The 16332-nt window shown below is 35.4% G+C and overlaps 1 protein-coding gene across 1 annotated transcript in view; it reads right to left on the bottom strand.

The window, feature by feature from the left end:
• Positions 1-16332, bottom strand: part of CCT4 (chaperonin containing TCP1 subunit 4) — a 110906-nt gene that overhangs the window by 61476 nt on the left and 33098 nt on the right. The window contains exons 4-5 of the mRNA XM_090386891.1: positions 9139-9247; positions 5032-5174 (exon numbers count right to left, since the gene is read on the bottom strand). Of these exons, the coding sequence (XP_090243017.1) occupies positions 5032-5174; positions 9139-9247 (252 nt within the window). The remainder of the gene's footprint in view (positions 1-5031; positions 5175-9138; positions 9248-16332) is intronic.

The raw sequence follows: 16332 nt of genomic DNA, 5'->3' as shown, positions 1-16332 counted from the left end.
ACATAAATTATTCAAAACTAAATTTGCTAAAACTAGGTATTTAAATTGCCAGCTTTTAAAATGCACTTGGCTAACAAGCTAGATATTGATTTATTGGCTAATCATTTAAAACTAAAGAAGCAAACTGTAACTTTAATGAATTAATAATTTTTGTAAGTACTACTCAAATGTAGGATGTAATTTTACTATATGCTAATTTAAAAAGTTAAAAGGTGATTATATATATAGTAATGGGCAATAATGAAAAAGTTTCCTTTCAAACACAGATGTAGCTGAGTGGTCAGGAGAAAGAGTATAACAGCATGTGCTCTTTGAGTGGAGCAGAGTTCAAGCCCGTGATTGCTAAATATGATTAATGTTTGTATTGATGATTTATTGTAGACTCCACTGACCTGGTGGTCGTGCTGGAGTATAAACAAGAACATTATTATAATAGCATATAATCTGTAAGGTACTGGTGATGTGAATAATTAAATAACACTGTTTGTTAATAAAAAAGACAAAATGGACAATCACTGTTAACTTTTGTGCTAATGCAACTATCAGCAACAATAAAAGGCACAATGAAATTGTAAACTCCTGTCACCATGATGGCCATACTAAATATGAATGGATATTTATAAATAATGAATAAATATCAAATTTTACAAATAGTAAAAGACAGACAAGTCTTATAAAAGACAAGACAAGTATAAGAAGCATGACTTTAGTGGCAATGTTCGCAGTGCATTTGATTTTTTAAACTGAGTTTTCACTTTCTGAAATTAATAGAAATGAAAGTAATTAACTAATTAAACTGTTGTCAGTTAATTACTAATTAACTAATATATAAAAGTAATTTGCTTTCACTATACCAACATAATACTCATCTTTTTGTGATGTACTTTACTTAATTACTTTTGAATTTTAATGAAAATTGAAATGCAACATATTTCACACACTGCGATTTAACAAATTAAACAAATAAAAGCACATCATAGTAAGCTATCAAAACTTGCTTCCTCGATTTTAATAAAAATTGAAATATAACACATTTCTGCTCTGATTAATATAATAAGCAAATAATAATAGTATTCGACATACAGTGCAAGGAAGCCATACGCTTTTGTTGCACTGGCAAAAAAGAAAAAAAAAAAACCTCCCAAGTAGATAAGAAAATACAAATTATACGCTTCCCTTCTCACACAGGTAACTATCCGGTTGGCCTTTGAATAATTCATGATTTATAAATTATGAAAACAATAACAAAAAAAAAAAAAAAAAAAAACACTTCAAAAAACAGCAACTTCTATGTGTGGATCGAAAACATTTCAATCTACTGCTTCAGCTACAATATACACTGAGTGATCACTGAATTATGACCACATACCTAATACTTGGGGCCTCCGTAGCCGAGTGGGCAGGAGCGGGAGTGCAGTAGCACACGCTCTTTGAGTAGAGTGGGGTTCAAGCCCCTGACTGCTGAATACGGTCGATCTGCCAACCCGCACTGGACCAGCGTGGCAGATTATGGTCCATTTCCCTCAGCATGAATTGTTGTGGAGGCTTCCATCCTGCAGTGGGTTGATAATGGCTGCACTTTACTTTACTTTTACCCAATACTTCGTAGGTCTTCCTTTTGCCCTCAGTACAGCAGCTATCCAACGTGGCATTGATTCAACAAGATGCCAGAAGTGTTTGGAATGTAGGGCCAACAAAACTGTGTGTAATGCGGGTAGCAATGCAGGTATAGAGGTGATTGGCATATCCAGATGCCTGATGTGCCTTTCCAGTGTCCCACAATGCTCTGTAGGATTGATATCGGGGGAGTTCAGAGGCCAATCGATATGCTGGAAGTCAGAACTGTATTCCTCAAACCACATACCTGTACAAGTGCCCAATGGCTCAGTGCACTGTCATCTTGGAAGACACCATCGCCATCGGGAAAAAAGTGTAACATAGCAGGGTGTACACAGTCAGCAAGCAGTTGACGATAGTGGAGACCACTGATACGTTGTTCCACATGCACCAGGGGTACAAGTTCCTGCCAGTGAAACATGCCCCACACCATACAACCACCTTAACCAGCCTGCACTTTTGATACCATACATGATGGATGAAGAGCCTCATATTGTTGACGCCAAATCCATACACGACCATCCACGGTGTGGAGTAAATAACGTGACTCATCCGACCGGCACACCTTCTTCCAGTCTTCTAACATCCAACTTGCATGCTCTTTGCACCAGGCGAGTCTTTTATGCCGACAAACCTTGGTTAGGAAAGGATGTCGTAGGGATCGTTTGCTGGTATAACCCAAACATGCGATGCATGGTCATGCCAGATATTGTACCAGGTTGGCCCATGTTGTATTGGGTAGTAAACTCTTCAACAGTGCTGCACCTGTTCGCTTATACGAGTTGTCAGACCCGGGACTCACCTCTAACATCAACCTTTCGCTAACCTTTGCAGTTTTGCCATCGGGTCGTTGTTTGACCATTTTGATGCCAGTCCTGGTGCACTTTTAACTATGGCAGCTCTCAAACACCCCACCAGTTCAGCCGCTCGGGAAATTGAGGCACCAGCTCGTCGAGCACACACAATCTGTCCTTTATCAAAGTCCGATAAATTGTTCCTTTTACCCATCACGCTTGGAATTTTACTACCTACCAAACCATTGACACCTTATCTATGCTGCATAGGTCGACTAACTCTGCAATCTCGTACCTCACTTGGTCAACGGGTTGCATTAAGTTTTCATTGAGGTGGTCATAATTCAGTGATCACTCAGTGTAGAATACTAATATGGAGAGTCTATGTGATATGAAAAAAAAAAAAAAAAAAAAAAAAGAGAGAGAGGAAATGACGATTTCCAGAGTTTTACACTGCTCAACAAAATTAACAGAACATGTAGAAAACATGGTGTAACTTGTGCACCTTGCAATGAAGTGGGGAAAAATTTGGTACGGTGATGTAACTATAGAATAACAATGAAATGAGGAGACAGTGAGAAACTGAAGACAGGTATAAGGGACATTTACAGGAATTACTAAAAGGAATTACTAATTATTAGAATTACTAAAAAGATCACATTACAGAAATCTATATAAGAGTCTCGAAAATATGGTTATGGCATATGATCCCCTCCGATGGCTAAACAGGCCTGACAGCAGTGAATCATGCTCGATATAAGGGCTTCTATAAGATTCTGTGGTAATAAATCCAATTCTTCCATCAGCACAGATCTCAGCTCACCAAGTGAGCTCGGAGTTGGCTGTCGGCATGCAATGCGACGCCCAAAGGTGTCCCACGCATGTTCAATTGGATTTAAGTCTGGTAATCTTTTGCTGGCCACGGCAGTTGTTGGATATTTTCAGTTTCAAGATATTCCTCTACCACTTGAGCTCTACATGCAGTGGTGCTGTCGTGCATGAAAAGAAAATCTGGGCCAGCAGCACCCCTAAAAATTCGCACATAGGGTTCGAGGATCTGTTCTCGGTACCTCTGTGCAAATACGGTACCCTTATCGAAAACATGAAGAGAGGTGCAGCCACTGATCATTAGTCTACCCTGCATGATAACACCGAATCCACTGTCTCGTTCTCTGATGTTGGAGGGATGGTACTGCATTCCTAGTTGTCTCCAGATGAAATAACATCTAAAATCTTATTTGTAAGCTAAAACAGGCCTCATCGCAGAACAGAACTGTATTCTATTTGTCAGGGTTCCAAGTCACATGTTCATGGCACCAGTTTCAACAAGCTCTGTGGTGGTTTGGGGTTAATAGGATACAAACCACTGGCTTCCTCGAGTAGAGTCAGTCCATTTGAATCGAGTCTTCTTAATGTAGTCTGGCTGGATATGTTTTCACCAGTGGCTGCAGCAACCTCAAGAGACAGCTGATGACAGGACATCATAGGGTTCTGCCTTGCTGCTAGAGCCAGATAGATAGCAGTCTGTTCTGGTTTACATAGTCCTTGGGCAACCATGGCCAGCTCTTCTTGTAATAGGTCCAGTCCCTGAAACTGCTTCCATAGTGCCAAGATGATGCTTCATGACACATTAAGCCAATGTGCCACCTCTGCCTGCCCGGTTTCAAGTCGTCCAATGATCCACCATCTCAAAGAATCATCTAAACCAGTGTTTCTCAATCTTTTTACTCTCGTGGCACATTTTCCAAAGAAGAAAAATTTCGCGGCACACCTACGTAGTCATAGAAGAAATTCCTAAATTAAATAAATAGAACGAAAAATAATATTAACAATTTTTTTTATTTATACTTATATTATATTTGTGTTATGCAAACAATTCTTACAACCAAAATAAAATATTCGGACAATGATGTTAAAATAAAAACGACGCTAGTTTTTTTTTTTAAGATTACGCGGCACACTTGGAAAATTTTGCGGCACACCCTTTGAGAAACACTGATCTAAACAACAATGACTTACCATCCTAAGTACTACTGGAGATGTGGCTATCCCACTGAGCAAGCCAAAAAACTGGAATCAAGTGATGTGGTCACAACCCATGTTTTTATAGGCATGAATTATTTGCATAATGTGTGGCTCTGTAAGGTGATAGACAGATTTCTATTAGCTACTTGGAATTTGCATGACAGGATGCCTATTATATCAAATATTTGCCTTCAGCAACACTGATCACAATAAGATATTCATGAAAAACTTTTTGTTAATTTGGTAAAGCAGTGTATTAGTCTAATTTTAACGAAATCTTCTAACAGAATTAAATATATAATGTCATTAAAGTCTATTCACTGGAAGTAGGGTTATTACATGCAGATGGACAAAAAGACAGGTAGAAATGACGGAGCCAATGGGCATTTTATGCAAACATGTCTAAAAATATCTACCTTAAAATTTATGCTCTCTCCCCAAAAAGACCTTGGCTCATTAAAATGAAGAATTAACCAAACAGTTAAATTACATACAAGAATATTTTGATATTCTGAAAAAAATAATAATAAAATAATAATAATAAATAAGAGAGAAAATATATTAATTGAGATATATCTGAAAAAGTCTTGCTCACTTTGGAATTTAAAGAAGTCCCAGCTATCTTCAAAAGAGACTCTCTATCACAAAGATCAACAGGAACTGCCATTTCTGTGAGAATTTCAAGTGCTTTTTTTGCAGCCTTTTGAAATGATTCAGAAACAATGGTGGGATGGATCCCTAAATTGAAAATAAAATAAAAAATACTGTTATTTGTTCATTTAATATTTTGTGATATTCAATTTAACACTTTCACCTGAAAGTGTTAAATTAAGTATGTTTAAATTTCTAAAACTTTCAGTATGAAATACTGAAACAATCAATATTAACATAACAAAAATTAATAAAGTAAATGCAAAAAATTATGTCTACAAGTGTGTTAGTTGTCTGATGGCACCAGGGGTTTCCCTCATCTCCACAGCATAAATTATGTCTACAATGAGAACAGCAGCAATCAGCAAATCTACATAGGTTCATTTTTTACCCACAATTTTTTTTTTTTTTTGGAACTTTCAGCCAGAGTTTGCCAAATGTGTGTGGCCTCAAGGCAGTAATTTTTTTGTCTAGAATCAGCTCTGAAGTGATTTATTCTTTGACTTGAATGTCCAACATCAGAGAGAAATTGTCACAAATCAAATCAGTAATAATAAAACTTGTTCTTAAATTTTTTTAATGCCACAATATTCTCTATCCATTTATTTATCATTTGCTTCAGTTTCTTCAATTCAGAAAATTCCTTTTAAGTTTTTGGCTCAAACAGAATAACAATGGCTGACAGACTATAGATCTTCTCTTCCAAATTAATGCTATTTTCACTACCATCTGTTAAAACTGTTTGCTATTAGTTGAAAACAGAGATAAGAGTTAACAGCACATAATGGAAGATTTCAAAACAATCTGCATATTAAGAAATATATTATTTGAAACAAAACAACCTTCAAAAATGAAAATATGCTTATGTATTAAAGTTAAATATATGCCACTTACAGATGAAATATGCTGCTTCACTATTTATGAGAATTTTTACTTTCTTTCGCTGATGAACAAGTACAAGAAAAAAAAAAAAAAAACCCCACAGAACCATAATACTGGAAGTGAAATGTTTCAATCAGCATACAAGTTACCCAGTGTGGTTGGCTTAGTGCCATATTGGCATACCATCCTCATTTGTTCAGAATTTGCATTATACCACAAGAATGTGAGAATGGATAGCAGATCATGACCAAAATAGCTACCCACAAGCCTAACTTAGGTGTGGGGGGATTGGCATACAGCAGATCCTTCCTTTTAATGATAATGTAAAATTAAATATGGAAATAAAGAACAGACTAAGTAAAGCATATATTGTAGAATGTCAATTAAACAAATTCATCTGGAGCAAAAGGAAAATTACACAAAATACAAAATTATCTGCTTTTAACAGTTAAGTATAGTTTAATTTACGAAGCTGAGTTGAGTCAGAAATAAAGGGATCAAAAATTAGAAACTTTCTAAATGAGAGTTTTAAGAAAAATAAATGGCTCTAACAAAGGGAAGTAATAAAATGACCACAATAAAGAAACAAGAAAAATCTTAGGGTAAATATATTAAATAAAACGTAAGCAAAGTAAACTTAAGATGGCACAGGCAAGTAGAAAGAATTGGAAAAAGGATATTAACTAGCCAAACATGTGAAGCAAAAAATGAATGTGAATAGGCCTAGAGACAGATCAAGAGGATGGGGGATTGATGGTGCCAAGCAAGCGTTAGAGGAAAGAGGGCATAATCTGATTAGAGTTGGAGATATAACAGAAAATAGGAAATGTAATGTGGTAGACAGTGAATGGAAGGCTGAGAATTCACAAGGACTGATTTATTTGTACTATTACATAGCAACCTGTATACCAAATGGATATAATATTTTTTAATAAAAATATGTTAACAAACTGCGTAAGTGTGTGGCATAATAGAATAGTTGTACTTGCTTTTCAGGACATAGCTTCCAAATATCAGGTTTAAGCTGTGAAAACACCCTCTATAACAGTACAGTGATTTCACCATTTTTCATTCATTTGGAGAGGTCTGAGTTCAAGTTCCATCGTGCACTGGAGGAATTTCTAAAGGCTTTTTCAATCAGGGCTGTAGTTGGCCAATGTAAGGCAGAGGGAGCAGGTCCCCACGAATGATATTATTCTGGAGTTTTCTGGCCACGCAATATGCATATATGCTTACGAATACACACTTCTACAGACAGAGAATACTGCAACATGGTCTGAGTCACTGATGTGCCTAAAACCATACAACTGTGAAAAACTTAGTCTCACATAAATTATTAAGTCAAAGACTACTGTGTCCTATTATTTTAGCAGCCAGCAGAATTTCAACTGTCAAAGGTAACACTGATCATTTAATGCAAGGCAGAATTCAAGTTATGCTAGGAAGCACTACAAAACAAAATCACAATGGCAGCCTATTTCACGATTTACTGGTCCCTCATCAAATGGATGGTCTTTATTAGTGCATCACACAAATTGGGAACAAAGAACTACAACTTTAATACAACAAAAAAGTCCTCTCCACTGAGGCTGCAGTTAGCCAACCTCAAGTGAAGGAATAGTTTTCTGAGTTATTCTGGGTTTTGCAGCTCAGAAAACACTCTCTCAGATCCTTTTTAAGTCTGCAAAATATACAAATTGGCCCATGCACACATTTCTACATAGACAATACAAATGAGTGATAAGCTCCAGTGCCATTAAAATAATCAGAATTTGATTTTTAACATAAAATAACATTATAACCTATGTTTAAACAAATAACATCACACAGAACTGCTTCATAATTTATGTTACCCATTATCTAATGAGAGAATTAGTGTTACCCATTATCTAATAAGAGAATTAGCGTTACCCATTATCTAATGACTGTCTTATATTTTAAATAAATAACAGAAGTTTTCCAGTAATGTTATTTGTTTAAAAGTGGTGCTTCTCACAGGGTAACTCACATATAAGGAAGTTTGTTCCATATTGAATAATAAGACCGTAGTGTTACTTTTGAAATTAAATATGTAGGGTATAATATATAATATACTGTAGTTTATATTTAATAGAAAAATCAATTAAAAAGAGGAAGTTGGTCACAATCAACTATCAAATAAAGAGAGATTTTGAGAGCTTGTCTATCAAATAAAATAATGCGCAGTATTTAGGAAAATGCAGATTAGTTAAGGCATTAGTTAAACCAATCTTACATAATTTTAAATTGTTCACAATGACTGCACAATCCTACACCAACCGTTATAAACTTTTATTAAATAAAATAAAATAAATTAGAGTTGTAAGATAATAATAATAAAATGAAATAAAATAAGTAAAATGAGTAGTACAATTACACCGGATAAATGATAAAATAAGATACCTGTCTGTACAATAAAAATATAAAATAAAATAAAATAAAACAATGTAGATAAAACACTGGATAAAAGTGATAAAATACTGAAGCTTTCAGAAGCATTCGCCTCCTTTTTCAACAGTGAAGCTTAGTGTACAGTACATCCTTAAATATCAGCAGGCTAATGGTTCACAGCATGTGTTTCTACAGGAGCATGGGCAGTATTCTCCATATGTGCACTGGAACCAGAAATGGCTCAGGAGCGTGCCAGGCAGAACCGTTCATCCTGTCCAAGAACCACAGTATCGAAGAGGGGATGAATGCAGATTCCCCTGTCTCTATTAATAGTGTTACTCTCAGAGGAGCAAATTTGCAAGCTTGAGTCACTTGCTGTCCCAAAATCTGTGTGCCCGGTCAACGACAACAGCTTCGTCAGGAGAGATTTGATGGTTCTCATCCCAAAAATGCTCTGTCACAGCAGACCTCCCATAATGCGTGGTCTTTATTGCACTGATATGCTCCCCCATACGATCTTTAAATCGATGCTTTGTAAAATAATTTTAAATTATTTTCTTCAAATAATTATGCAATGCATAATTATACTATCATTAAATTATGCAATTAATATAGTTGTTTTAAAATTAAGCTTAAATTCAATACTTAAATGCATTTCTTTATTACTAAATGTCTATAATTGAAACATTTTGTCATAAACTAAAAATGTCTTCTATGACACTATAACCTTAAAATGGGAATTAAGATTGTAATAAATTACCTTTAGAGATAAGTTTGGAGGCAGCATCAAGAAGACTTCCAGCAATAACAACAACTGAAGTTGTTCCATCACCAGCTTCAACATCCTGTGCTTTGGATAATTCCACAAGCTAATGAATGAAAAGCAGAATATGAAATCAAAAGCTGAAATACACAAACAGGAGTGCTTCAAAAAAAAATAATAATAAAGAATTTTAATGCAGCAGTATAATCTTTATTTAGAAGTAATGATAATGCCAATATGATAGTTTCAATCTTAAAGCTCATGAATACTATGCAGAAAAATCATGCACTCAAATTCCATCAAGTGTAATTCTTCTCCATACATATGATTGATGACTGTTAAAATTTACTTGAAATCAAATCAAATGATTTCAAATCCATTCCCCATATTTCAAAATTGTAGGTTAGGTCTGGTGAATGTGGGATTACTTGAGAGAGAGAGAGAGATCATGTACACAAATAGTTTTTTTCAAATAAAAAATAAAGTGCAACAGAATGCCGTCCTGTTTAAAATATCTCAAATATCTGAGTTCAATGGAATGTGGTGAATGGCAAATACATGATCATCTTCGAGTAGTTCCCCCCCCCTCCAAAAGTAGATAATACGGAAAAAAAATAAATAAATAAGTCAATGAACAGCAGAAAGCCATATTACAAGCAATAATACAAGTCCTAGCATCTATGATTAATATTTAGGGATGATTTCAGAAATGTCACACCAACTAAGATGACCATTAATGTAAAATATGACTTATGTTTTCAGATTTGATATTCCTCATTTCTAACAGAATGTTAGAAGAATCAATATGCATATTTCTGCTCATTTTACACTATACTTTGTTGAAATCAGAAGAACTTTTTAGAAGCAAATCAAAGCTTGCTGAGACAAACCTGTCTCCTCTGTAGCTTGTGCTTTCAAAAACTGTTGGATTTGTGAAATAAAACAAGGATAAAGAAATAACCCTTTATCCTTTTATGAGTATAAGTAAATAAAATAAAGAAATATTTTATATGCTGGGACCTCATCTTATAAGAAACCACAAGACAATAGCATCTAAAGCAAATGGCATTTCAATAATCTCTATAATGTGCAGTAGGCTGGCTTGAAAAGCTGTGGCCCTATATTATGCAAACTGTAACCATGTAGAGTAATTAAATAGTTGGAACAAGAATAACTTCCCAGTGAATCCCCTTCTCAAGAGAATGCCTTCTTCATGAAGAAAAAATTAAAAACATATGTGAGGGCTGTTTTCACAAACCATACTGCTATTTCTAGCTGAGCTGCAGAATTTAAGGCCAAACCAAGCTGCATCACATAGAACTGTGCGGTTAACTCGCCTGTTCATCTCAAGAAAACCTCACCTGAAGCATATAAAATGTTAAGAGGCTTACAGTGAATCTACACTTCCAAATAGCACAGCTAGCAGGTGGTCTAGAATGTTTAAAGATGGACACGACTTGATAACAAAAATTGGAGGTCCTGAGGCTCCAACCACTGTTGTCACTACAGAAACCATAAACACTGATTCTGTAATCGTGAGAGATCATCACATAAAAGTAAGGCAACTGGCAATGATGCATTTGTGCACACTTTGTTCCAAGACTACTCATCACCCCTGAGCAACAGGAAGTTTGTATGGAGGTTTATCAGGAGCTGCAACAGATGGTTACTAAAAATAGTGAGGTTCTGCACAAGGTGATAATGGCAGATGAGACATGGCTTCATCATTTCAACCCAAAAAATAAGCAGCAATGCTGTTTGGAAAGCTACATCATCGGCAACATTGAAAAAAGGAAAAGTTGTGGCTTCTGCAGGAAAGCTTATGGTCATCTCTTTTTTTGACATTCAAGGAATGGTTTATCAGCATATTGTACCACGTCATATGACTGTTACGGGCCCTTACTACAGAACTGCACTGCACACTTTGTGGGATCACATTTGCCACAAACAACCACAACTGCACATAGGTGGGTGGATGTTGCATCACAACAATGTGAGAACTCACACTGTTCATACTGTCACTGAGTACTTAGCCATCATTAATGTCAAATGTGTTCCTAATCTGACCTACAGCTCTCACTTGCAATTTTTTTTTTTTTCTAACATTAAAGAGAACGCACCTAAAACAGCCCTCATAATAAAATTAAAAAATTTGGAATAGCTCGACAAATCTGTTTAAAGGATTTTAAAAATATACAATAAACAATTTCATGAAAGTCCATCCACTGAGCTGAGTTGTTACTTATAGAGTATCTGGGAGTTACTTATAGAGTAACAACTCCCAGAAAATTTTGCCAGCCGGGTGACATTATGAAGCAGCCAGGTGGGGAAGTGTAATACTTCGCAATATTATAAAATTTTCTGTTATTTATAAATGTGACTTAAGCGATCCAGAGCAAAAATTAAATGCATAATTTAACATTATATGCTCCTGTCACACTGATCTCGATCGCATAGTATGTTCAAATTAATACTGATCGAGATCAGTGAGCAGTACCATATGGTATCAGGAGAATTCCTTAAATTTAAGCCGGGTGATCAGTTAAATTCACCGGGCAGTGCGACCATTTGATAGGTCCTAGGGAGAACACTGTTATAGATGGATGGACAGATGGACATGGTGAAGGCAATAAGTGCATTATGCATATATGATAACGCACCTAAAACTTGTATGAAAACCAAGGAACAATTTGATATTTTGCACAATTGCAAAAATCTTACTTATACTCTTATTACTATTTCCTGCAAAAGATGTTTTTGATTTTTTTTTTTTTTTTTTATTATTTATGAAATGTATTTTAAATACTTGTAACTTTCAATAAACAAAATAAATAAATTTTCTGTTTACACTACAAGAGGACCACAGGGTCAGTGGAGTTCACAAGATAGAAAGAATAAAGAAACAGCACTGTATTTAGCAGTCACGGGCTTGCATCCCAGCCACTCAAAGAAGGTGTAGTTATGCACCCCTCGTACATGACCACTCAGCTACAGCAGCATTAAAATTTTAAGTTATATTTGCAATCACTAGTTAGGTAATGAACACAGTAACAGTAGCGTTCATTTTTTTCCTTCTTTTTCTGTGATTAATAGAAATTAAAAGTAAATACAACTATCTCCTTATCAATCAATTACTAAGATTATAGCTTTACAGATCATTATAAAACTATATTTTTACACACTCTAAACTTAACCATAAGTTATATTAGTGATTATTAGTTAGGTAATGTACACAGTAGTGTTAATTTTTTTTTCTTTTTCTGTGATTAATACAAATGAAAAGTAAATACAGCTATCACTTTATCAATAAATATAAATAAAATAAATCAATAAATACACCTTCTCCCACCTGATGTACATGGATGAAATCAAGCTGTACATGACAACAGAGAAGCAACTCCAACAGCTATTCTGGATCACTGAAGAGTCCAACACTGACATCAGGATGGAATTCGGAGTAAACATATGCAAGACCCACAGACTGCACCAGTGAAAACTAGGGCATACAATACCGAGATTCCAGGATCCCGGTCATTTTTTCCAGTATTCAAATCCCGGTATTCATACAAAAATACCGGTTTTTCGGTACTAATTTAAAAAATAATTATCCATGATTTATTCACATAAAGGTTATAAAATTGACAACAACAAATCATTAATACTGCTGAATTTGCAAATGAGGGATTGTTATACACAGTACAAATGCAACGGAAACCTGAAAACGTCATGAAACTAAGACATAAAATCTTACAAATATATTTCTCTTAGTAAGTATAGTGTGTGTGTGTGGAAGTAAAGCACTTAAGGAATAACGAAAACATCATTACGGAAATATTTCCATTAGTGGCAGTAGGCCTGGTAGGGCAATTAAGGAATATGGTGAACAAGGGTATGGCAGGTGCAGAAGGGTTAAAATTACAAGCTTCTGAACAATAGTTTAATCCCTTTATTACACTGCTACTTGAGGATGTGACACTTAGTGCATTTTGGGAAAGGGTGTCAGTATGGAGCAGTTCAAAGGTATTGTGAACAGATGATCTAGAGGTAAAAGATGAAAGCGTTTCATTGTGTGGGAAAAATATTCTGTTTTTCCCACCAAAGGAAGAAGAGTGAGTTTAAAGAATAACACCGTGATTGGGTCAGGCTTAAATTAGATAGGGGGAGATACGTAAATGTGTGCAAACCCCAGTGGGGTTTGCACATAAGCTTGCATATAAAAAAAGTAGCACAAGGGACGATTGTAACTTGCAATCAATTCAATAAATAAATGAGAAAGAAATAAACAAGGTGCTAGCACCAAAAGAGGGGTTTGTAGTTGTTTGGATGGGTTGCAGACTTCCAGTGGTAGTCCTGGCTTCAGTTTGCGTCCAGTTCTGGGAGTGTCCAGCCACAGAGAAGTATGTTACTTACTACTCTGTGTGTCCAGCTGTATAGCGAAGAGTTCTGCCAGGCATGTTCCTGTGCTAGAAGTTAATCCGGAAGTTGGATAACAAGCCAATAGTGCTCTGATTTCTACTACTGCTGTGGTAATTTCCTTCAGTATTGACAGAGAACTGTTCTCGAAATCCCGAAATAAGACAGTACTGGAAGAGCTATACAGCAGAGATGCAGAGTTCAACTAAGGAGAGAGAGAGAGAGAGAGAGAGAGAGAGAGAGAGAGAGAGAGAGAGAGAGAGAGAGAGAGAGAGAGAGAGAGAGAGAGAGACATCACCACACTCGGTTGAAGGAACCTGCACAAAGGAATCCCACCATGAAAAAGAAGGAAATTAAGTCCTCTGAACTGTGTTGTTTTGGAAATGGTACTTAGATAAAGTGGGAAATTATTTTAGAGTAAGGTTGAAGTTGAAGAAACACGAAAAATAGGGAAATGTTTAGTATTGAGTTGGTTTATTGGTTGAAGTTGTAAGGAAAATTGATATTGCTAAATTAAGAGATACAGTGCATTCCGGTTATTTGGGCCACCGGTTAATCGGGGCAAATCTTAAAAAACAGAAACCAATCGAGAAAATAGCCAGGGTTTACTTCGCTTAATTGAGACAAAATGCCGTTTAATCGGGGAAGGAGACCTCAGTGCTGGAGATTACCTTGCGATTGCCTCCGACCGTACCATGTAGTTCGGTCGGATTTCTGGAGGTCACAACCATAAAACAATAAAAACAATTAGCAGTCACCTGTTTATTAGGCTTTTCTGTTAGTGCAATCTATCATAAACGGATAGTAAACTCGATCTTATTGAATTTGCAATAATACCGACAGCTGAAATTCTGTAGGTTATTATGGTGAAATGTGTTTACACTTCCATGGAATCTTCAATCATATAAAAAAAATAATTTTCAGAATCTTCTCTTCATTCCTATTTTTAAAGCTTTGTAACTCGTTACTCCGTTCTCACTTGCGGCGCATATTGCGTTACTTGCAATTTGTGTGCGCCGTGTTTTTTGTTATTGATTGCTTATCTTTTTACTGTTTTAAATTTTAACCCCCACCCACAAATATCAGTGAACAGAAATGTCAACTAGTTTAGTCAGTATGTACATATTACAGTGCGTATTAATTATTTCGATTTTCACGTATATTCTTCCGAATTTCACGTATCATTTAATTTTTTAATTGGTAAGGTAATAAAGAGTAAATTTGTGCTTAATATCCTATTTTCGCTAATTAGAATCACTGTTTAATTGAATTAAAATTCAATTCACGAACGTGATCACAATGACCGACGCTTACTACACATCATCATATAGTGAACGGTACTTTACTATGGTGGGTTCGTTGCGTAACGTGATTTGATTGTACAGTGAACTAATTGTAAAGGGGGGGATGATACATTGTATTTTTAACTATTTACGTGAAACTTCGGATAATTGGGGCAGCCGCTTAATCGGGCCAAAATGCACTAGTCCCGATGTGTCCCAAATAACCGGAATCGACTGTATTACATGGAATTGTTAGCATTAAGTTAGCAACTTATGGACTGCTGTTGTGAAGAGAATTGAGATTGTTAATTGAGAGAAATTTTATGAAAATGATAGCATGTATTAACAGATTAAATGAGAAAAATGAATAGATTAGATGTAAATGAACACCAGTTATATATTGTAAGTAGATTTGTATGATAAATGACTTTTGCTTTATATTTGTATCATTGCTCTTGAGAAACTGACAGCTCACATATAATATATATACAATATATAAGCTTTTATTATTACAAATTAATATATTAATACAATATATAATATATATACTCGTGGGGAGGGGGGTATATCCCTCAGCTCCTGGAAATTTTTTAATGCAGTCAGGTAGCTTGTGGGGAGCTGCTGTACGAAAATCATAACAATGGCCACTGATGGCGATACTAAAGTAGAGGGAAATAAAAATTAATAAATAAATAAATAACCCCCCCAAACTTAGATTTGGTTTCTTCACCAAGCTTAAATGTCAATCCCTCTTTTTTCGCTAATATGGATATAGTGCCATAAAAAGTCAAAAAGGAAATATTTTTTATTTTTGGTAAAAGGGAAATAAGATTTTTTGAAGATGAGGGAATAAGGGGGGGGGGGGAGTTAAACTGCAACTCGTCTATGACTATCCCAGTACAAAGCACCAACCAGCACAGAATCCAAAACGACGTTTTCTTCCGCTAATTAAATATGTACCAAAATTAGATCCAAATTAAAACTATAATATTGAGTTTCTTAAGAGCTCACTTTATTCGGACAGGGAGAATGGATGCTTATTTTTTTGTTTTTAGAATAACTGTATGTTTAATAATTTTTGCTAGAAGATTTATTATTGTAATAAAAGTTTGATTTAAATTGTGAATTCAAGTAATTACTCGTTTTTCCTTACTTTATTGCACCTAATTGTCATCAAAATTTATTGCGAAAAATGTTTTTTTTTGGAATACCGGTATCCCGGTTTCATAAATTAAAAACACTGAAATACCGGTATTAAGATTTTGACCGGTATTGTGAGCCCTAGTGAAAACCACTCAGACAAAACTATGAGATGAAGACTGGTAAACAGATCAAAGCCATGACAAAAAAGACCAACAAGTACCTGAGGATGATGCAAGATGAACATCTAAAAGATGAGGAGATCAAAGCCCACCTGACCAAGAAATACCATCACTCAGAAGCCTGTTTTTACTACAGAATGCTACAAAGCTAAATGGAGGGAACATAGTCAAAG

This window comes from Mastigoproctus giganteus, chromosome 12, assembly GCF_048544385.1.
Source record: "Mastigoproctus giganteus isolate SK-2022 chromosome 12, ASM4854438v1, whole genome shotgun sequence".
NCBI lineage: Eukaryota > Metazoa > Arthropoda > Arachnida > Uropygi > Thelyphonidae > Mastigoproctus > Mastigoproctus giganteus.
Note: the sequence above shows the minus strand (reverse complement) of the source record. Positions and strands in the feature narration are given on the sequence as shown.